Source organism: Coffea arabica, chromosome 8c, assembly GCF_036785885.1.
Source record: "Coffea arabica cultivar ET-39 chromosome 8c, Coffea Arabica ET-39 HiFi, whole genome shotgun sequence".
NCBI classification, from domain to species: Eukaryota; Viridiplantae; Streptophyta; class Magnoliopsida; order Gentianales; family Rubiaceae; genus Coffea; species Coffea arabica.
In genome coordinates this window covers 26,665,338-26,687,784 of record NC_092325.1, presented here as the reverse complement: position 1 = coordinate 26,687,784, position 22,447 = coordinate 26,665,338, and the positions used below count along the sequence as shown (strand labels likewise).

The window sequence follows — 22,447 nt, the reverse complement described above, 5'->3', positions numbered from 1 at the left end:
TTCAATATGGGTAAAATCTAAATGACCCATAACTCGTTAATTCTCTTTAATTAGGCATGCCACCTAGGAGTGAGAAACACTCTAATTAAAATAGATACTTTCATAAATATATATATGTATATATATAGATTATTATGTGGGAGTACGGTTATATAATTATAAGAGTATAAATTTATATTTTTTATAAGGATAAATTAGTCTAAAATTTTATAATTCTATTTGTTTATCATTCGGGAATGACTAATACCACCTCCCAATGGGATTATTTTATCTCATAAATAAAGGATTAATGCAGTTAGATAGGATGTATCACCCTATGTATAAAATAGAATCAAACATGGAATGACATAAAATGATTAATCCAATCCCATGTTATCATATGAGCCAAAGGGCTTGTGAAATTGTTCCTTCTGCTTAACCTATGAATGGATGGACCAAGTGGAAATTGGAAAGAACTTGTGACTCCTAGCATGGGTGAGTACATTTCGAATTCAATTAAAGACACCAAGTCGGGAGGAATCCCATCATTTAAAACTGAGCTTGACAGAATTCGAAGGATTAAACGTATCCCTAACTAACCTTATCTATACCAGATAAAAAAAAAAAAAAAACTAACCTTATCTATACCCAACAAAAATATATGAAAATAAATAGTTAAAATAGTGGTTTTCATGAATAGTTAGTTTTTAACGAAGAAAAATGTTTTAAATAAGGGGAGATTCTAATCCCTTTTGGATACCATACTCATAAACGGAATAACCGTTAGATGGCGAAAGAAATATTATTGACTTTTAGATTAAACATCGTTAAATATTTAAAAATTATATTATTATCTTTTTGAGAGATGCAAATTAAAGGAATTGTATTTAAAAGGGACTATAGAATTTTTTTTTTTTTTTAATAAAACACAAATCCAATATCTTTACAATAATAAAGCCTATGTAGGTAGTCAATACCAATTTGGTGTTAATTTTATATGTTTTCAAATTTACCCTCATTTCTATCTATATCATATATAAAGCAGTAGGGAGACTTTTGGTGTAAACAAAAGGTTGTTATCTTTTGATTTCCTAAATAACCCTTTGTATATAACTACCCATTGTCATATCCACTTTTGTCTCTCTTACCCACTGTCATATCCACTTTTGTCTCTCTTACCCACTATCATATCTACTTTTACCTCTCTTTCTATAAGTACTCGCTGCCAAATAATAAGCTATTTGTATATTTTATTTTATGTAAATGTGAAATTTTTGTATGTATTATAAAAATATAAAATCAAATTTCATAAAAAACAATTTTAAAAAATATCTTTAAAATTTTTTTTATATATTTATTTATTGTTGCAATGTACCTTAAGCATTAATTATTAATGGACTAGTTGAAAGTCATCCAACATGATTTACTTGACAAAGTCAAGGGAGGTTCCATAGAAATTTAATGAGTATTGTAGTTTTAGCATAGTTCACCAAAATATGTGCAACCTTGTTTGCATCTCTAACAGAGGTATTAAAATGGGTGATTTGGATGGGTCTGAACGAATTATAATTGGATTAATCCATTTATATGGGTATGAATATGCCAAATTACCCATTTATGAGTAACTTACAATTCTACTTATTTTTTTTATTTTTTTGCATGTTGACAAGAAATAACGATATTTTATCATTATTATTAGATTGATAAGAAATTCATATTTATTTGCTCAAAACTCATTAAAAGTTGAGTTTAAATGTATAATTATTTCTAAATGTATATAAATGGGTGACTTGAATCAACTCACTATCAACCAATTAAATGGGTTTAATTGAATACTCATTTAGATCCATTCAAAATTAATGAATAAGTTTGGATAAGTCAATATAATTGGATTATAATTGGCATCTCAAGTCTCTAAGAATCCATGATACATCAACATGATTTTGTTTTAACAAAGCCAAACATGCAGTATACTGTGTTTAGATAGGAGATTATTTGAAATAATTATTATAATAATTTTTGTTGATACGAACTCGATCCAACAAGAACCTATCTTGAAGAACTGAATCGATCAGGCAGCGGAAGAATCTATTTTGACCAGATTATAGAATAATAACTACCTTGATAAATCTAAAGAGAACCCGTCTCTAGAAACCTAGTGGATTGGTTATTGGTTTGAACAATAACTACCTTGCTAGATCTAAAGAAAACCCGTCTTTAGAAACCTAGTGGATTGGTTATTGATTTGAAAGAATAAGATGATGTGATCATCTTGCCTTGAACACCACAAGTATCCAAACTAAATATTTGATACAGTTCAAGGAACTCCATAAAAGGAGACAACTCTCTTTTTATTAATTCATCTTCAATATCATATATTCGAATAGTTACATAAAGTTGGCTATTTATAACCTTACAAGACTCTGAAACGTAATTTAAATTGAAAACAATACAAGTTTCCTTATTTGACTTGACTTCTAAAATTGACATAACTTCCTAAATAAATTTGGAATCAAGATTTGAAAATCAATTAAGACATCAATCAAGATTTGGAAACCAATCAAGATTTGAAAATCAATCAAGATATCAATCAAGATTTGGAAGCAATTAACTACTTTTCAAAAACTCTAATTCAACTAGAATAGCAACTTAACTAACTTGAATTGGCTTAATTATGGTCAACATGACCTTAGCCTTTATTCCCCTTATTAAGGATTCAAAAATAACTCAAGACTAACTCTAATTAAATAACAATTATTGCTGAAAACTTAATTAAATAAATAAAAAGAAATAATCATGACACAAGTTCAGATCTTCAATGATTCTTGAGTTCGATCTTTATGTTCTCATCATTCCCCTTCTCTTGAAAGACGATTTGTCCTCAAATTGAGTGATTGCTTACAAAGAAGTAACTCGGAGAATGTCTAAATATATGCAATCCAAGAATTTCAAGAAATAACCAAGCCAACTACAAGACTCAAGAGCAACAAGAAACAAACACAAGATATGGGGGAGGAAAAAAATTTCGGATGAACAGTACTGTTACAGTACGATGAATAGTACTGCTACAGTAGCGACGGGATGAACAGTGCTACTACAATAGTGAACAGTCTCCCCGTGAACAGTCCTTTTTTTTTTATAACTTGACACAAGGTTACGATTTCACTTGGAAGAAATTTAATGGGAGTTAAACCCTTGAAAAACCTGTTTTCAAGAACGTAATCACACCATGAAATTCTAATCTCAATTAATCAAGGGGGTAAGTTAGACTCAAAATAAAAAAAAGAATAAATTTTTTTTTGTTTCTTTTAAATCAAAAGGCGGCTAGGGTTTTGGTAGAAAAATAAAAAGAAAAGGATATTAACCTAAATCAAGAGCCGAAGCTCTGATACCAGATGATACGAACTCGACCCAACATGAATCTATCTTGAAGAACTGAATCGATCATGCAGCGGAAGAATCTATTTTGACCAGATTATGGAACAATAACTATTTTGCTAGATCTAAAGAGAACCCGTCTCTAGAAACTTAGTAGATTAGTTATTGGCTTGAACAATAACTATCTTACTAGATCTAAAGAGAATCCGTTTCTAGAAACCTAGTGGATTGGTTATTGGTTTGAACAATAACTACCTTGCTAGAGTTAAAGAGAACCCGTCTCTAGAAACCTAGTGGATTAGTTATTGGTTTGAAAGAACAAGATGATGTGATCATCTTGTCTTGAACACCACAAGTATTCAAGCTAAATACTTGATACAGTTCAAGAAGAAACTCAAGTTCCATCAAGGAACTCCATAAAAGGAGACAACTCTCTTTTTATTAATTCATTTTCAATATCATATATTCGAATAGTTACATAAAGTTGGTTATTTATAGCCTTACAAGACTCTGAAACATAATCTAAATTGAAAACAATATAAGTTTCCTTATTTGACTTGACTTCTAAACTTAACACAACTTTCTAAATAAATTTGGAATCAAGATTTGGAAATCAATCAAGACATCAATCAAGATTTGGAAACCAATCAGGATTTGGAAACCAATCAAGATTTGAAAATCAATCAAGATATCAATCAAGATTTGGAAGCAATTAACTACTTTTCAAAAACTCTAATTCAATTAGAATAGCAACTTAACTAACTGAAATTGGTTTAATTATGGTCAACATGACCTTAGCCTTTATTCCCCTTATTAAGGATTCAAAAATAACTCAAGACTAACTCTAATTAACTAACACTTATTGCTGAAAACTTAATTAAATAAATAACAAGAAATAAGCATGACACAAGTTCAGATCTTCAATGATTCTTGAGATCGATATTTATGTTTTCATCATTTGTGATACGATATATGTAAAATAAAAAGGTGATTGAAAAGATAAAAAATTATATTTGTGATGCAATTTTTTGGCCAAATAATAGTTATCCAATTTCTCGTTGAGAACCAATAATAACCGTATATACCAATCTACATATCATTCGTTCCGTCTTTCCCCGGCAATCAACCCGCCTCACATGGCGATGGCTTCACAGTCCAACGGTCAACCCCTCACCTGCTTCACCGACTCTTGCGTAATCCACGAATCCCCCCAATCCCCATTCCCCATCAAATCCCCAATGCCTCCCTGTTACATTACACCATTTTGCGATCTGTGGTTGGAGGGGAAAAAGCAAAAGAACAAAATCAAAAAAGGAACGTGGCATTGCTGTTTAGGCAAGTACACACAGGTTTCATCCTCGAACGTTAAACCCACAACTAACACTTTACTAATTACCTTAAACTATTGCGTAAACAATTTTTACTAGTCACATTAGTCATAGGTTTCACTCAAAATTCAACACCACCACTCTTTCTCTTGATCCAAGGAGAACTTTTATTCACTTATTTATCAATTAATTTAATTATTCATGTGACTTTTTTTTTTAAAAATTTAGTTTCACTCAATTCTTAATCCAATCGTTGATTTATACATTAAGCGTCCCTCTTACTTGAATCAATTCTCTTATTTTCTTGAAGCCCGCCATTTTTTGCCATCTGGGACGAAAAGCCCAACTTTGTTTTTAAGGTTGAAATAATTGTGATATTGAAATATTTGTGGCATTTATTAGGTGGGTTCAGGCTTGAGAGATGGATGCTGCAGACACGAGTTCATTCTTGAGGTTTGGATTTATGCTGATTAATTATCTATTTTTTGAAATTTAATTGGCAGACCCTTGAATTTTGTGATGCATTTATTTTTCTTTGCATTAAATTTGCTTTCTGGACTGGATATGATTTTGCTGAATATGCAGATTTTGACATCTAGGGACAGACTATGTTCAGTACTCTGCTTTTTGTAGTTATGCAGATTTTGACATCTAAGGACAGATTCTGTTCAGTACTCTGCCTCTTGTACTTTTACTGAACTGCCTTCTTCAATGTCGTCAGTAATTATGTCATGATGTTTCCCCTTTCTTTTCTTTTCTTTTTTGAAGTATTTTTCTTTGATTATTCTTAAGTGGTTTATGATATGGTATGCTATCTTTAGACTGTTTAGCTTGAAAATGCATGCAGAAATGCATTGACTGGAGCTAATTGTCCATTTAGTTAGTGTTTTATTGACTTTTTCTTTTCTTCCTCAATTAAATCTGTGATAGTTACCATATCACCTGAAGCCTCACCACAATTGTGCTACTGACTGGTGGTATAATGTTCCTCTTTGTAAAATTGTTCAAGTACTTTCTGCAAATATACTTTCTGCGATACTACTGCAAGAGTGTGTTTGTGCGTCTGTGCCTTTTTTTTTTTTTTCCTTTTTGGATTTTGTTTGCTCAGTTGGGATTTAAAAACATGAGGGATATCTTGCAATGCAGTTTGTTTGCTGCAGTCTCATATGGGATTGCTTCAATGGCAATGGTTTTCATCAATAAGGCAGTGCTGATGCAGTATGCACACTCAATGACTTTGCTTACACTCCAGGTAAAACTTGACGAATGATTGGTGTATTCTATAAATCTACTCATGTGATTCAGCTCATATTTGATAGGTACCTGCTAGAGTAATGCTTTAAATGGTTTTCAGATTATTGACTAGGTTTCTATTTGCCATGTTTGAGCTATGAGCAGCAATTGGCAACTACTTTGCTCATTCATTTTGGTAGATCCATGGGATACATGAAAGCCAGAGGACTAAATGTGGAGACAGCCAAAAAACTTATATTTGTTTCGTTATTCTACAATGCAAATGTTGCATTTGCTTTAGCAAGTTTAAAAGGAGTAAACATTCCAATGTACATTGCCATCAAAAGATTGACACCACTTGCTGTTCTAATAGCTGGATTCTTTACTGGAAAGGGAAAACCTACAACTCAGGTCACCATCTATGCTTCAAGACTATCCATGTACACTTAGTAGTGCAGTTACCTTTAGTAGTTCTGTTTCTTTTCTGCTTTTCTTGTTTCTGTTAGTGCTGCCTTTACATTCTTCTTGGATATTCTCATTTGCGGCCAGATAATCTTTTTCTTAACTGCACATGTTGTACATGCGTCAAGCAATTCCTTCCTGTAAACTGGTAGCAATCTGTATCTTTTTTTTTTTTTTCGGCGGTAGTTATACTTGAGTTAAATCTTACAATCAGTTGTGCATCCATGAGTAGAAAGTAAAATTATGCGTTGATGAGCCTGCTTTATACATTTGGACTAAAAAATCTTGCCCTGTACCATTTTCTGTTAATACCATCCTTATCTTTTCAAAATTCGTGAAATAAGAAGGAACTACTTTCAAGTGTTAATGGCTATGAAATTGTTTACCATATGGTTTGCTCCAGACAATGATTGTTTACTTCACATGAGAGAATTTATATGAGAAAAGAATAATAATGGAATTTGATTCTGCGCTCTTTGAAATTTTTTATTTTGAAAATGACTCATTAGCTCTTATATAAGTTTTAGAGTGCTTCTTCCTTTAATCTATGCAGCAGTTGTGCTGAAATCTGAAGCTGAATTTCCATATGTCAAGCTGCTGATACGAGATTCTGAACCAAAGGAATCTTTGTATAACTCATTGTTGAATTAAATCAAGCAATTAATATATTTTGAGTTGAATTGAACTCTTATTGCAAGTGTTTCAACTATATGAAAGTCAATGTGAATTTTTGCATTAACATTTTATTGTCAATTTAAAAATTATGCTTGAATAAGGTTACCAAGAACTTCTCCTTACCTGTTTGTATCTTCCAATTTCTTTCCAAATTTCTCTGCAGCCATTATCTCAATGGCTACCAATCAAACTAATAAGCTTCTGATTATGCTTCTTGTCCTTCTCATCTTATTTCAGGTAACCCTTTCAGTTATGCTGACAGCTGCAGGTGTAATTATAGCAGCACTAGGAGATTTTTCTTTTGATCCTTTTGGATATAGCATGGCTCTTACTTCTGTTTTCTTCCAGGTCTTGCTTGAGTTCTTTTGTTCCTCTGGCCTTTTTATGTTTTGTTTTCAACTTTTACTTTGATACTTAACATGTCTATTTGATGGAACTTTTTGTTTCGATTCAGACCATGTACCTTGTATTGGTGGAGAGGTCAGGTGCGGAGGATGGGCTGTCATCAATTGAGATCATGTTCTATAACAGCTTTTTGTCTTTACCATTTCTCCTGTTTCTCATCATCGCTACTGGAGAGTTTCCGAACTCCTTGTCATTGTTGCTTGCAAAGGTTAAGACCTTTCTAGTTTCCTCTACATTTGATTCATACACATTATTTTAATTTAAGTAAAACTGAACTGATTTTAAAGCTTAATGAATTTGATGATCTCTTTTATGAATTTTGAATGCTCAAGAATGTGGACTTGCTACACACACATAGCACACACACATACACACATGCAGACACACATACATATGTATAATATTTTAGTGATACGTTGGCTGGTTAGGAGTACTTCTTATCGTGAAGCATCAAATTAGCATTTCTTTTGCTAATCAAGGGAATCAACCATATGTATGTATGTATGTATGTGATATACACACACACACACACGCATGCACGTACAACACATGCAGACACACATATGTATAATTTTTTAGTGATATTTTGGTTGGTTAGAGTACTTCTTATCCCAAAGCATCAAATTAGCATTTCTTTTGCTAATCAAGGGAATCAACTGTATTTTACAAATATGTTGCCTGGTTAGGAATATATGTGTCTTGGAAGCATTTATTCTTTTGCTATTCAAGGGCGTTAACTCTATTTTAGTAATATTTTGGCTGGTTAGGAATATTTCTGTTCTTGGAGCATTATCATGAAATACTTAGAAGAGAGTGAAGGGTACTAAATGGGAAGTAGAAGAGACTTTTCTCTTTATTTTCCAGGGTATTCTAGGATAAACTGGGAGACCAAATCAAGTAAATGCTTAAGTCTGTATTTGCTCCACTTCTATTATTACAAAAATCAACTAGGAATTTGGAACTGTTTACAGTTTCTATAGAGCATACTGAATGCCAGGAAATTGTTAGACACCAATTCCATAGGTTGTGTTCTTCCTATTGCATTTTCTGACAATCTTTGGCTTTGGTGCAGCTATTAAGTCTGCCATGAAGCATGCACATGGATCATTCCTTCTTTTGTTCTCTTGTTGTGTTGGGACAATGCACAGAGATGCAAGCTTTTAAAATATTTAAGCAAATTCATTATGTTTTTCCCTATACATGATTAAAATGTTGTCATCTATTCACAAATAAACACATTCTGAGGTCTCTAATATATCTTGATTTATAAGACGACTCATTAACGTGCAGAAGCTGAGTGTTTTTGTATTGCATACTGCAATTGATTTCTAAAGGAGGTTACTGTTGATGCCCCACTCCCTTTCTTGTAGCTTTTTCAGGTTTACTTAATAAACAGGTTCGCGCCCATGCCACAGACTGACCTCCAACCACACAATAAAAAAAGCGACAAAAATGAAGGACTAACTCACACATTTTGTTTCTATATCTGGTGGATGTTCAGACATAATTATCTTCTCAGATATATTCTTTTTCTGTTCTAATGGTTCTATACATTTTAGGCAAACTTCATTTTAGTCCCTCTAGTTTCTACTTTTTCTACATTTGATGCCTTACACGAATATTTACTTGAAGATGTTTTAGGCAGGAAGATCTTCATTTTTTCAAATGTCTACTTTGGTTTCACTTTAGCCAGGAAGATCTTTTGCGTGATTGTTTTCCTCAATGTTTATTCTTTTTTATTCTCTTGCCATGTGTCTCTACTTCTCTCTCCCCTTTGTATTATTCCTCTTTCCTACCCTCATTCTACATGCTTTCCTCTGTCTCTATTCTCCCCCTTGTTGACCTCTTTCATGCCTCCTCAGCTTTACCCCCTCGATCTTCTGCCACTTTCCCCACCTTGTCTGCCTTCTCCTTTTCTCTTCCTCTTCATCTACATGCTTTTCCTCACCACTCCCCCCATTTTCTTCTCTCTCCTTGCATTCCAGCAAAATCCATCACCCTCCCTCTCCCGACAGTTGTTGTGGGCAGAGGAATGCTGGTGGTCTTGTGGCGCTTTATGGTAGTGGTTGGTATGGTGGTGGGGATGGTGTGCCAGTGGCTTGTGGGGGAGTGGCAAAGTCACTGGAGGGAAAGGCATGATGGGAAGTAGGAATCAAGTTGGGCAGGTAAAAATGGACACTGGGGTGACCATTGGAGATGTGGGATTGAATGTTGTTTATGGGGTCAGAACAGTGCAAGCAGGAGCAGGAAGAGGGGCCAATGAATGAGTTTTGGATTTAGCAAGTGTGGAACAGGTGCATGGTGGTTGTGGTAAGTGTTCATGCATTAAGCCAATGCCTTATTGAACCTGGGGTCAGAACAGTGCAAGCAGGAGCGGGAAGAGGGGCCAATGAATGAGTTTTGGATTTAGCAAGTGTGGAACAGGTGCATGGTGGTTGTGGTAAGTGTTCATGCATTAAGCCAATGCCTTATTGAACCAAAATAAGGTGTTTCCTAAGCTAGACAAGCAAGGTGATCAATCTGGAGTGAGGAGTCAAACAGCCTTAAATAGAGATAGAGCCTAGCAACTGTAAACTCTGGTACTTATTGGTGAAGGTCACAATCACATCACAAAGTATGGCACTCGTATATTAGACGGTAGAAAACTTGTAGTGCTTCAGATCCGTCCAAATTGAGTAATATGGAAATTTTGGTAGCACTGATAATGGGGATTTTCCAGAAAAATTTCTGGGTCAATCATGCCCGTCTGAGTCAAGCATGGTAAGTCTTAGCCTTCGCTGGAAAATAGAGGAGTTTATGCTGGTAGAAACTATAGGCAAGTAGTAACCATGAGCCTGTCTAGTGTTGTCAATGAGTTATTCATATTGTTGTCACATGATATTTTACATGGCCGAAATGACATGTTCTGAGATTTTGTCTGGATATGTTTTAAATGCTATTCATTCATAATAGATAAATCACTATTTTGAGTAAGAGTGTCAATATGATACCATGACCTAGCAGGTGAGGTTTCTGATGTTGGATTTATTATTATTACTTTGCTGTAGAATTTTATTACTATGCACTTGTATTTGTGTTTCCTTTTCAAGATCCCTGAATATCAAATGTGATGGTTATGCTGTTCATCTGGTCATCTTCATGGATGTTAACATAAGATGAGAAACACCCTAATAAACCCCAACATATATGTTAATGTTAAGATGGAATTTGAAAATGACTCAGTTTTCCCTTTTCTACCTTGGGAAAGTACTACCTTGGAGATATATTGATGCAGTAAGACTGTATTAGCATTTCCTTTGTCAAATTTTACTTTTATTTTTATGATGTCAGACTAGCTTATGTTTTATCCTATTGATTTTTTGTAGAGCAGGGTTGGTCTGTATAAAAGTAGGATTCTGGTTTTTTTATGATTGAAGGATAGTTCCCCCCCCCCCCCCCCCCCCTTCCCCTCTCTTTTGTTTTTTGTGAAGTTCTTCACATAGAACTTCAGCTTTGGCAGTAAGACCCCCTGACCAAGCTTTCCTTTAGGCTTTCTGCAAGAACCTCACCTTTGATCATGAATCAAATTTCTTCTTTTCCCCATGCTACTGCCTGCATAAATAATGTTACCTTTCTCTACATAGATAGCACTTCCTTCAAGAAATCATGCAAGTTAAATGCTAGCATTGTATGCTATGCACATACTGGAATGGAGATTCCTTTTGCAACTAGGCAATCAGCTTGCACATTACTAGGTACTGGAACCAGTCAATAGGGTCTTCAAGTCAACTGTGTGATGTTTGTGTATTTGGTGTCATAAAGTCCTAGAGAAATTCTAGAACATAATTGATCTTTCCAGCTGAGTCAAAGCATAGTACCTCCCCATTCCCGACCATTGGTATGCCTAATCTTTGCTGGAGGCCTAGTGTGCATAAGAGACAAATGCTGGATAAGACATTGCTGAATAGACATTGATTAGAGTGTTTCACATTGTTCTCTAACATTTTTTCATCAAATGGAAGCCGCTAAAAAGGGATACACGCATGCAAGCTCCTCTCTCATTTTTTGTTTATTTTGTTTGAATACTACAGTCCATTGAGTTCCTATATTTCATGTGAGGTTGAGCTCGTACATTGCTGTCTTTTAAAATATTGCTTTGTGCTGTTCTTATTTCCAGTATACTCACTGAAATCATCTTTTTGGCATGGGCATCTTTTCTCTGGACAGAGTACTTCACTATCGTTTTTGGTTATTCTTCTTCTTTCTCTGGTGATGGGAATTGTTCTCAACTACACAATGTTCTTGTGTACCATTGTTAACTCTGCTTTAACCACCACTATAGTTGGTGTCCTCAAGGGGGTCGGTTCAACGGTATGTAAGGATTCAATTTTTCTTTGTAGTTTAATTACTATATCTATCTAAAGAAAATCTAAGAGCCTGAAGCCAGTTTTTTTGGACATCTTTTCTATGCTTTTCATAAGAGGTTAGATAATTGATGCACTCATTTCTTTGCTTCTGTGCAGACCTTTGGTTTCATATTGTTAGGAGGAGTGCAAGTGCACGCACTGAACGTTACTGGACTAGTAATCAATACAGCTGGTGGTATATGGTACTCATATGCGAAATATCACCAAAAGAAGAGCAAGTTGCCAAAGCTAATGTCGGATGTGGAAGCCCATCGCAAGTGAAATTCATGTGGGTGGGTGTCCAGAAGCCGGCTTAATAACTTATTTCATTCTTTCTGTTTAAAATTTAGGTGCTTCGTCCATGAAGTGGGGACTGGAGAGTAACAGGGCATTCATTATACATGACATAACGCTAATTTGAGCTCGAGTGATTGTAAGCCAATTTCATGTTGAAAAGAAGAAAGTGATCTTGTGGAAAGGAGGGAAATATTGAGAAACAGTGAGGGAACAAATTGTCAGAAGATATTAGAATTGAGAATTGAATTATATGTTTTGGCGGCTAGGAAAGTTTAGCAAGTGTTGTAGCCAAACTACTAGTGAATACACAATGGCAAAGGCGTGGAATGGCAGAGAAGTTAGCGGTAATGATGCATTCAAGATCCGAAGTCTATTTTCGATATGTGTATTGCTTTATTTGTTTCTCGTTATGTGGTTTACAACTGAACTCGACTGGTGCGGTGTAATCGGGTTTCTTGAAGCAACGGAAACAAAATGTACAAGAGCCGGAGTCATTATTTATTGTACGTATGAGTAGGCTTGTTAATTGGATCACATAAGTCGGGCTTTTAAAAATTCAGGTTTAGATCATTTAATTTGTAACACTTTCGAATTTTGGACCCTGAGTTATTTTTATATCAAATCAAATCGAGTTTATATATTGTATACGTAATCTTTTTCTTGACTGTATGTAAGCAAAAACGTGAATGAAATCAAGCGAATATAAGGTGGATTTTACCATTATTGAAAGAGGGCACTTGCTGGACAGACTAAAATTACAGTTTTAGGCATCATAGTTTCAAAATGATTTAATGTTGTCCTATCAAATGATAAATGTACTCCACTAACCAAAGAAAAATTGGCATTTGATAAGTACTAGATACTTCTGGTTTCACCCCAAATAGTTTGCGGTAAGTTAATTTGCATTTGCATTTGAGCCTGTAAGTAATTTGAAAAGAACTCTTATTGAAAAAGAATAAAATGATACACACAACCCATGCCTTAATGATTGCTAGAGTATAAGCCAAATATTATAAGAAGTTTGATTTGCTAGTGAGTTTTTGAACAACAAATATTTGTATTTTAACGAGTTATAGGGGATTAATAGTTTCTTACATATTATTATTGTACTTATTAAATATGTTTCACTACTTGCTATATGAATGTTAGCATTCTCCACTTCCATTCAGGACAATCTTTTTTTTCTAAAAAAAAAAAAAAATCCTTTGATTTGTGCATCCACTGAATGAAAATCGTGGCTCCGCCACTAGGTCAGTAAACTTTATTTTGTAGGATAAAGATTGACTTATCTGGTAAAATGGATTGGAATGATTTTGTTTTCAATACAAACATGATTATATGGAAAGAAATTCGTGTTGCAAATTTACATTTCATTACATTTCTTACCATTAAACATAGGATTCATTTTTTTTTTTTTTTGCTCAAAATTTTCCCTAACAAATGCCTTGTTGCGATCAAACACTTCAATAAGCAGCAAGGAAGGATGCCAAAACCGCAACAAGACCAAGAGCGCTAGAGGCCAGGTGCTTGAAACTTGCATTTTTGTTTTTGTCATCATCAGCATCTGCAGCTGGTGCCTGAGATGCAGGTGCATCGCTCTTGGGGGCATCTGAGGGGGCATCAGGACTGGGAGCTGTGGCATCATCTGATGGAGTCGGTGCCTCGGGGGCCTCGCTAGCTGGAGGAGGAGACACCTTCTTGGCTGGAGCAGGAGCACCAGCTGCCTTGGGTGGTTCTTGAAGAGTGGTGCCATCAACTCCAGGCGTCATAATAGCACTTGAAACACTGATGATGGAGTAGTTAAATGGATGCTGCGTTACTGTTGCAACAACCTGAACATTGTGGGGAGCACCTTTGGCAGCCGAGGAAAATATAAGCTGACCATGACTTCTGTTTAGAATCAAGAAGCCTTGATCGTAAGTTGCCACACCAGTTTTTTGGAACAAGGTTGTCATTCTTGTCCCATTTTTTGCGTTTGCGAGCTTTAGGAGATCATAGTAGTCAAGAACCACATGAGTCATCAAGGTAATTTTAATAACATCAGCCGGTTTACCAGCAAGGTCTCCAATGTGCTCATTAGGGATGGCAAGAATAGTTACGGGTGATTGAGAATTGATGGCTTTAACCAAACCTGCCTTGCTCAAAAGATCATTGAAGTTACTAAAACTGGGGATGTCCCCAAGGATAGCAGTGATGTTAAATGCCGCTGTTGTGACGGAGGAAGCAAGGAGCAAACAAGACAGGAAGATCAAGGAGGTGGAGATCTTGGAGGCACCCATTTTTGGTATTCACCGCCAGAGAATGTGGCTATGAAACAAAAACGTTGCTTCTCTGTCTATGAAACAAAAACGCTGCTTCTCTGTCTATGAAACAAAAACGTTGCTTCGTTCTCTCCTTGCACTGAAAGATGTCGTGCAAGTTAGAGCATTATATAATAGGGGTGAAATGGATTCAAATGATAAGAATTTCGGACTTTAGGGATGGGAGTGAATCTCTCTTTTCTTCAGGATTAGGTAGAATCGATTGGTTGCGCGTAAATAAATAAAAGACATCACAACGTGCCGTGAATCTGAATACAACATTATTTGGGAAAAAAATTTAATTTTATTATAAATACTTTTTTTCAACTATATTTTTAATCGTTCCAACTTCATTTTAATCTTATATACATTATATTATAAAAAGTACTACAATAGCGTTATGCTCAAAATTTTTCAAATAATCCTCCATCCAAACACTCTATTTGATCTTAAAGTGACAGGAATGATTGGATCTAATTGTTTGTTTCTTTTTCTTTTTTTTTTTTTTTAAAAGAAAGAATTGGTCGACCACAACCCTCATCATCGATACTAAATTAAATTATGATAGCTAGGATCACTTTTACCCTATAAATGTAAATATACTGTCAAAAAACAGTTTTACAATATGAAATTACAAAATTTTATTATATTTAATTGAGAAAAATATTTACATGAATGAAAAATCATTTCTTTCCTTGAGACCACGTTTTCTTTGAACAGTTTGTCACCATTCAAAAGTCAAATTAGCCAAATACTAATTCGCGGAATTAGTTGAAACTTTAGCGCTTCCTCGTGGTCTTCAATTAGCTCACTAACGGGATAAATATCAATCATGAAATCTTCCTCATATATCGTTTATAGCTGTTTGTTGATGAATTGAGACAATTTTAGGTACATGCGCATTCCAGTGAGATACCTCAACTGGCATCTGGATCATAGAAACGGTGTAGATGAATATCGATCAATGGCAGAATCTAACAAATAAAAAGGGAAAAAGGGAAAAAAGAAAAGACCATAACCAGAAAGAGGACTAATTCCATTTTTCTTACAGCATATTATGTTGATGTTCCTATACTTATGGTTTGTCTTTCCTTATTTAGAAAATACATTCTAAATAAATAGCTTTTAGCAAAAAGTGTACTTTCTAGCCCCTATTATGTCTGAAGAGCCCTCTAGCCCTTTTGCTGGGAGAGGAGGGATTTGTGGTTGATGACTCTGGGTAAATGAAAGCTATATTTTCTTTTTTTTTCCCCCCTTAATTCTTTTAGCAGGGGAAGGGGAAAATTGACAGCAGGACTTCTAATTTTTAAAACATTAACCTTAGCCACTAGACTAAGGATATTTTCTTTAGTTCTTTGGCTGATAGGAATTTACAAATTATGTTGATTTTCTGAATTTCTAAAACTATACATTGAACTAATTGACCATTATCCTTTTTTCCTTCCCAAAACTTCCGAATAACAAGTACCGATGCAATTGAATTGAACTAGCTCACAAACATGGTCAATAGGTCAACTCAACTTTATTATGACCAGCTCAAATCAAGATCAAGCAGTTTAGTTAAGTGCTTGAGGGCTAGAAACCAAAGATACTCGCTCTGTGGGCTCTTTGAACCTAGTAATATACATGTTCTTCTTTTGTTTTTAATATTTATTTGATAAAATGACCAATTTATTTATTTGATAAATTTTCCAATTTTTTCGAGCTCAATTAAGCTGATTTAAAAAGGAAAAAAAAAAAGTGTCCTGTTGGTTAAATTAACGTCAATTGAACATCAATATGAGTAAGAAAACTAGTGGAAGAGAAGACGAAGATTATAATTTTAGTATATCTTTTCTTAAACTTTACCGTACAAATTCCTACATGACTTGTGGACTTGGATTTCAAATATTTGTAATTAAGGATTTCAATTGCAACAACTAATGAATTTAAGTACGAACATGAAGTGCTTTCTGGAATTTTAAAAAGATTTTCTTTTTTCCTTTGGTTGTCTCCCTTCCTATTAGAACCCAACATTTTAATAATAAAGTTTAAGTTTTAGAATAAATCTTTTATATACTGACAATGTATAAAGTATCATCATTGGATCCACGACACATATGCAGAAGTTAAATTTCAAATTTAAATTCTGCATAATTGTCATTCATCTAAAACTGACAATATATATATGCTATCGGTATATAGAAGATTAATCCAAAGTTTTAATGTATTTCTTTTAATGTCCATTCTATAAAAAATATATTTTATTTGAAAATAAGTTGACAACAATTGAACTTTGAAAAGAAATTAATAAAGGTCAACATGATTCACGCATAGTATATGGGTAAATTCTGTAGTGTATTCAACTAATCCAAAACAGGTGTGGAAAGTAAAGAATATGGCAAAGAAGCCGGCACGTTGCAACCTGACATGTACGGACGATGAAGGGAATATTTCTAAAAAAGCAAGTGGTGACCTATAACCGCGGTTTAGAAATGTAGCGTACTGCAGAAGCTGGATATGTATTGGAGTGTCACGGAATTAACATAAATATAATGGGCCTAAAATAAAGGGATAATTGCAGAAACCTCCCATGAGGTTTCTAACACTTGCACTGACCTCCCCTTTAGGTTTAGAAATGGCATTCAGCACTCCTAAATAGGAACAATTCGTTGCAGAAACCTCCGCTGAGGCTTGATGTCCCATTAAAAAATTATTTGTAGAAGTGAGATAAGAAATTTCTTTCAATTTTGCCCTGATCTTGCTTGATAATTAGTATTAACAAGGAAGGGGTATAGGCATTAAGGATAAAGCAAGTTCAAGGGGTATAAATGCAACATATTTTTCATTTCAATATCTAGTTTGGTTTGATGAGTGTTTCGGAATTACATGCAATTAAATTTCAAATTTACCTCTAATATAATAATTCTTATAAAACAAAAGAATTACACATATGACAAATTAATATCTCCATAATTGTAACTACAATAGTTATTAAATTTTTTGATAAAATATAAGAAAATCATAAACCATAACAAAAATTAATACTAGAAAATAAATATAGTGGCTGTATTAATAAGGAGTAAATTCCTAAAAAGAGAGTTTTTAAACTAACATTCTAAAGGGTGGCGTTTTTTGAGTCTCTTTCCAAAGGGTAAAAAACGCATCGAAAGAATGCGTTCTTCCAAATAAAAATGCAACTTTCAAATACATTATTTTAATTTTCATAAATTTGTTTAAATATGAAAAATTGGTTAAATAACGCATAACATACCAGCTCTTTATGGGAAACTGGCAGGTTTTGTAGTATGTTTTATACCAACTCTTTATGGAAAACATATCAGCTCTTTATGGGAAAAATTGGTTAAATAGCGGCCAAAGGGAAACTAGTATGTTTTGTATTTAACATAAATTAAATGTGAAAGTTAAAAAAAAATTGCCCATAACATACCAACTCTTTATGGGAAACTGGAAAGTTTTATATTTAATGCGCCATTTAACCAATTTCGTTGGCCTGTGGAGCTAATTAACCAATTAGCACATTAACTAATTAGTTAATTAGTTAATTAGAGAAACAAAAAGTAGCTAATTAGTTAATTAATTAATTAGATAATTAGTTAGTTAATTAGTTCAGCAGTTAATTAGTTTAACATGCAAATAGTTTGTTAGTTTCGGACAAATAACAGCTTTAGTTAATTAGTCAATTAGATAAATAGAATTTAGTTAATTAATTAATTAGATAATTAGTTAATTGGTTAATAGTTAATTAGTTTAACTGTGCAGAAATGGTTTGATTAGTTAAATAGTTAATTAGTTAATTAGATAATTACATAAATAGAAATTAGTTAATTAGATAATTAGTTAGTTAATTAGTTAAGCAGTTAATTAGTTTATTAGTTTAACATGCAAATAGTTTGTTAGTTTCAGACAAACAACAGCTTTAGTTAATTAGTTAATTAGATAAACAGAAATTAGTTAATTAATTTAACTATGCAGAAATAGTTTGATTAGTTTAATTTGTTTAACAAATTAAACGTTGCTTTTGATGAAAGTACTAAGACCTTTCATCTGGTAAAGTCAAATGCAATTGGGGGTATTCTAGTAAATTCACACACTTTTACTTTTTAAATTGGCTCAAACTTTTCCTAGGGGAGGTTAATGCTATTTCAAAATTGATAGGGGAGGTCAGTGCAAATGTCAGAAAACTCAAGGTAGGTTTCTGCAATTTTTCCTAGAATAAAACACCAAAAAGGAAGCGTAAGCAGTACTAAACAAAGCCATGTTGGGGCCACCGAAGAGGAAGCGTATTACGTACTAAACACAGCCATGTTGGGGCCAGTAGTGATACGTGTGTTTGAACATAGGTGGTGAGGTCGGAAGTGAAGAAAAAATTTAGTAAAGAAGAAGGCAAGGTGGAATAGACAGAGGGGGTGGCGACTGGCATAACTTCAGGCGCAGGCAGTGACAGTAGATATATCTGAGGAAGGACCTTCCGAAACTGTGCTGATTGAATGTAGCGGCGTGGAACAGAAGCAGAGAAATCAAAGGTGAGTACTTTCGTCCATAACTTTGAAAAATGAATTAAAATAAAGAGTAAAACACTTAGACAATGATAGAGGAATAAGGAATACGAAATACGAAATACGGGGAGTAAGACCCAGCGGCTTCGAACAAAAAGGAAACGATAAAGGAAAATTATCGCTATTTATTTGTGCACCGAGCATTGTGTACGTAGGATTACAACTGAAATGTTGGTCCCTTTCATTTTTATTAAATTGTGTAAAGGAAAATAATGAGAAATAAGTAAACACGTGAAGAAGACGTTGTAACAGGACTAAAAACATAGTGATTTGGATGGCTGTGGGGACATCGATATTGGCTCCCAGACTGCATTGCGAATGGTTTTGTGAAGAGAATTAAAAAAACTCACAGTACAGGTTGAGTTGTTTGGTATAAATGAATATGCATGGCGATAGTGGTATTTTGTGCTAAAGGTTGATATAATTGCATCAGCCACACTTCTAAATACTATGTATATGAATCTTAGAGTAATTTTTATCGTCTGCATTTTATGAAAGTTGTTGAGGTACAGTATCGTTTTTTTAACTTAAATGATCGTATATATATGTTTTTTTTCATAAATAGACAATCAGTATTTATGTTACAAACGAAAGCATATCGGGAGGCTGAAAAAAAAATGTTAAGTGACCATGGTTAGAGAAAATATTGAACCACACAGGGCTTGTAAATATTGGGCAGGATCAAACGCTTCAAACTCGTGACATGGTGCAGGAAATAGAGAACGGAAAAATAAGGATGGATGGTTGTGGCAAAAAAAGGTCATTTGACCTTAACCTGGAACTTGAGTGTGACCGAGGCACATATACTCTAGAAAGCGGTGGTTCAATTGGAGGACATGAAGATGAGGAGGCAAATAAATTGATGGGCGCAATAGGCGTGGATGACGTAATGAAATTAACATTTGACACGGAAGAAGAAGTTGGAGAATTCTATAATTTGTATGCAAAACTAAACGGATTTGAGATTCGTAAAAATAATGGCAAACGAGATGCAAATGGCATTTCAAAATTTAGAAAATGGGTATATTGTTGTGAAGGTTATAGGGATGAAAAGTAGTTTAATTATGAAGACCGGAAAAGAGAAGCAAAACCAATAACAAGAACCAGGTGTGGGGTTTGCTTTCGCGTGAAATATAACATAGAATCGGTAAAGTATGTGGTGACATGTTTTATTATGGAGCACAATCACCCGCAGGCCTCAGAGACAAGTGTGCAACACATTAGGTCGCATAGAAAAGTCAGTGATGCAGAATATGCGTAGGCCAAAAGTCTGAAGATGGTTGGGGCCAGAATATGCCAGATAATGAAACATTTTGTTATCAAAGCTGGAGGGTACAGTAACGTGAGATTTTGCATTAAGGATCTGTATAACCGAATGGACGAGGAATGTAGAAAAGATATTTTTAATGGCAATGCAGAAGGGGCACTTGGGTTCTTGGCAACGAAAAAGAATGCCGATAACATGTTTTTTTATAAATATCATGTAGATACCGAAGGAAGATTGGCAAGGTTGTTTTGGGCAGATTCTAAATCTCATATGGACTTCAATATATTTGGAGATGTGTTGGTGTTTGATACGACATACAAAACAAATAAATACTGTAAGCCACTAGTTGTACTCGCAGGAGTAAACAACCATTTGAACAGTACTATTTTTTGTTGTGCACTGCTATCAGATGAGAGGATTGAAACATATGAATGGGTGCTAAGTACATTTATAGAGGCTATGAAAGGTAGAAAGCCAGTAGTAGTGATGACAGATGGGGATAGTGTAATGCGAAGAGTCATAAAGAATCTTCTCTCGGATGCTTGTCACAAGCTATGTTCGTGGCACTTGCATAGAAATGTACGGAGTAATATTCGCTGCGAGGAGTTTAATAACAGGTTGTATAACCTAATGGCGAGAAAGTGTACCACTCATGAGTTTGAGGATCGGTAGGCTAGGTTAGTTAATGAATGTGGGGTGGGAGAGAATGACTGAGTGAAAAAGTTGTACCGGAGGAGAAGGTTATGGGCAGAGGCCTATTTGCGCGGTCATTTTTTCGCAGGTATGAGAAGTACTCAAAGGTGTGAGAAAATGAATGCTTTTTTGAACGAGTACTTAAATGAAAAAATGCGACTATATGAATTCGTTAGAAGTTTTGATTTGGCAATAGCATGGTTTCGACATACTGAGAGCAAAGCAGTTTACACAAGCGAAAACACAAAACCAGTGTTAACCACAATTCTGCCCGAATTAGAGAGAAGCGCAGCAGAGGTGTTTACAAGAAATGTGTTTTCATGGTGAGGAAGTATTTGAACAGGCAAGGACTTCTAATTTCTGAGGGCTGGAGCGAGGAGGGACAGAGTTGCACATATTATTACTCGAAATATGGTCGACATGAAATAAGTTGGAGGATGGATTATGATAGGTCCATGGAGAAGTTAACCTGCTCTTGCATGAAATTCGAGTCAAAGGGAATTCCTTGTTCTCATATGTTTCGCGTGATGATGGTAGAAGGAATGAATAGGATTCCAGAATCATGCATTGCAAAGCGGTGGACAAAGGGAGTTTACTGTAATAATAATGAAATGACAGCATTTGTCGCAGACGAACAGATGACACAAATGGCCAGATATGGCACTTTAAAGTCTAGCTGTAATAGTATGTGTTACTATGCCTCCTACATGGATGATGAGTTTAATGACCTGCAGCAGATGTTTGACAAGCATTCAGTGGACCTACAGGAGAATTGGATTGACAAAGGATATGGGGGAGACGGATTTGCAATGGATTCAAGAGTGAGAACCGGTAGAAGTAGAAGAACATTCGGATTGTTAGACCCCATGGTGTCTCGGGCTAAAGGTGATCACAAGCAAGCAGAAGTAAAAAAGAAAAGAAAGTGCGGACATTGCAGGTATTTTCGGGATTCCATACGTAGTTATAAAGTAGTTATTCGATATAATATATAAACCGGACATTGAAGGTAATAATGAAAAAGTAGGTATTTTTCGTTGGTATTATCAACAGCAGAACATAAGCATATAATTAAAAGTGCATACAAAGTACACAAAGTTAATGGCAATGCAAGAAAGTTGAAGTGGTGTAATGTTAGCATTCTGACAGCTTAGTTGAGTTGATTGCTTGCAGTCACAAATGATTTGTATGTAATATATGGGTTGAAGATTGCAGGCAGGCCACAACCAACGAATATGCCCATATAAAAAGAATTCCCACCAGGCTGATCATGTTGATTGGATGAAAAATTCTTTGGATGACTCACTAGAAAAATCATTTGAAATTGGTACGGACTGGAGCGACTCTAGCGAATGGAGAGGACAAGTATTTGTAGCACAACCATGCAATAGCGGTGGAAGGGACACGGGTGACCAACAAAGAAATTCAGGGGAAAGATGAGCCACTGTTGTTGTGATGCTGTGGTGTGCAGTTAAGGCAATAAATCAGA

The 22,447-nt window shown here is 34.7% G+C and overlaps 2 protein-coding genes across 6 annotated transcripts; both read left to right on the top strand.

Moving 5' to 3' along the window:
• The first annotated feature begins 4,449 nt into the window (after positions 1-4,449).
• LOC113707271 (UDP-galactose/UDP-glucose transporter 7) lies at positions 4,450-12,490 on the top strand. Of its 5 annotated transcripts, none has more exons than XM_027229515.2 (8): positions 4,450-4,692; positions 5,098-5,138; positions 5,832-5,937; positions 6,084-6,329; positions 7,293-7,403; positions 7,510-7,668; positions 11,667-11,810; positions 11,963-12,490. In XM_027229515.2, exons 2-8 carry the CDS (start codon positions 5,107-5,109, stop codon positions 12,125-12,127), a joined length of 963 nt encoding a protein of 320 aa, XP_027085316.1. In that variant the 5' UTR covers positions 4,450-4,692; positions 5,098-5,106; the 3' UTR covers positions 12,128-12,490. The 5 variants fall into 5 exon arrangements, with proteins under 5 accessions (XP_027085316.1, XP_027085313.1, XP_027085315.1 ...); XM_027229512.2 differs by having other exon boundaries at positions 5,088-5,138; XM_027229514.2 differs by having other exon boundaries at positions 4,450-4,706; positions 5,088-5,138.
• A 7,787-nt stretch (positions 12,491-20,277) lies between these two features.
• Positions 20,278-20,940, top strand: LOC113705861 (protein FAR1-RELATED SEQUENCE 5-like). The gene has a single exon (XM_027227769.1). The coding sequence runs from the start codon at positions 20,278-20,280 to the stop codon at positions 20,938-20,940; it is 663 nt and encodes a 220-aa protein (XP_027083570.1).
• The last annotated feature ends 1,507 nt before the right edge of the window (positions 20,941-22,447 follow it).

Excerpts from the sequence above, each read along its gene's own strand:
- LOC113707271 (XM_027229515.2), top strand. The coding sequence starts at position 5,107 with ATGGATGCTGCAGACACGAGTTCATTCTTGAG. Across the intron at positions 6,330-7,292 it reads AGGGAAAACCTACAACTCAG|GTAACCCTTTCAGTTATGCT; the intron begins GTCACCATCTAT and ends ATCTTATTTCAG. Across the intron at positions 11,811-11,962 it reads TCAAGGGGGTCGGTTCAACG|ACCTTTGGTTTCATATTGTT; the intron begins GTATGTAAGGAT and ends GCTTCTGTGCAG.
- LOC113705861 (XM_027227769.1), top strand. The coding sequence starts at position 20,278 with ATGGTTGGGGCCAGAATATGCCAGATAATGAAACATTTTGTTATCAAA.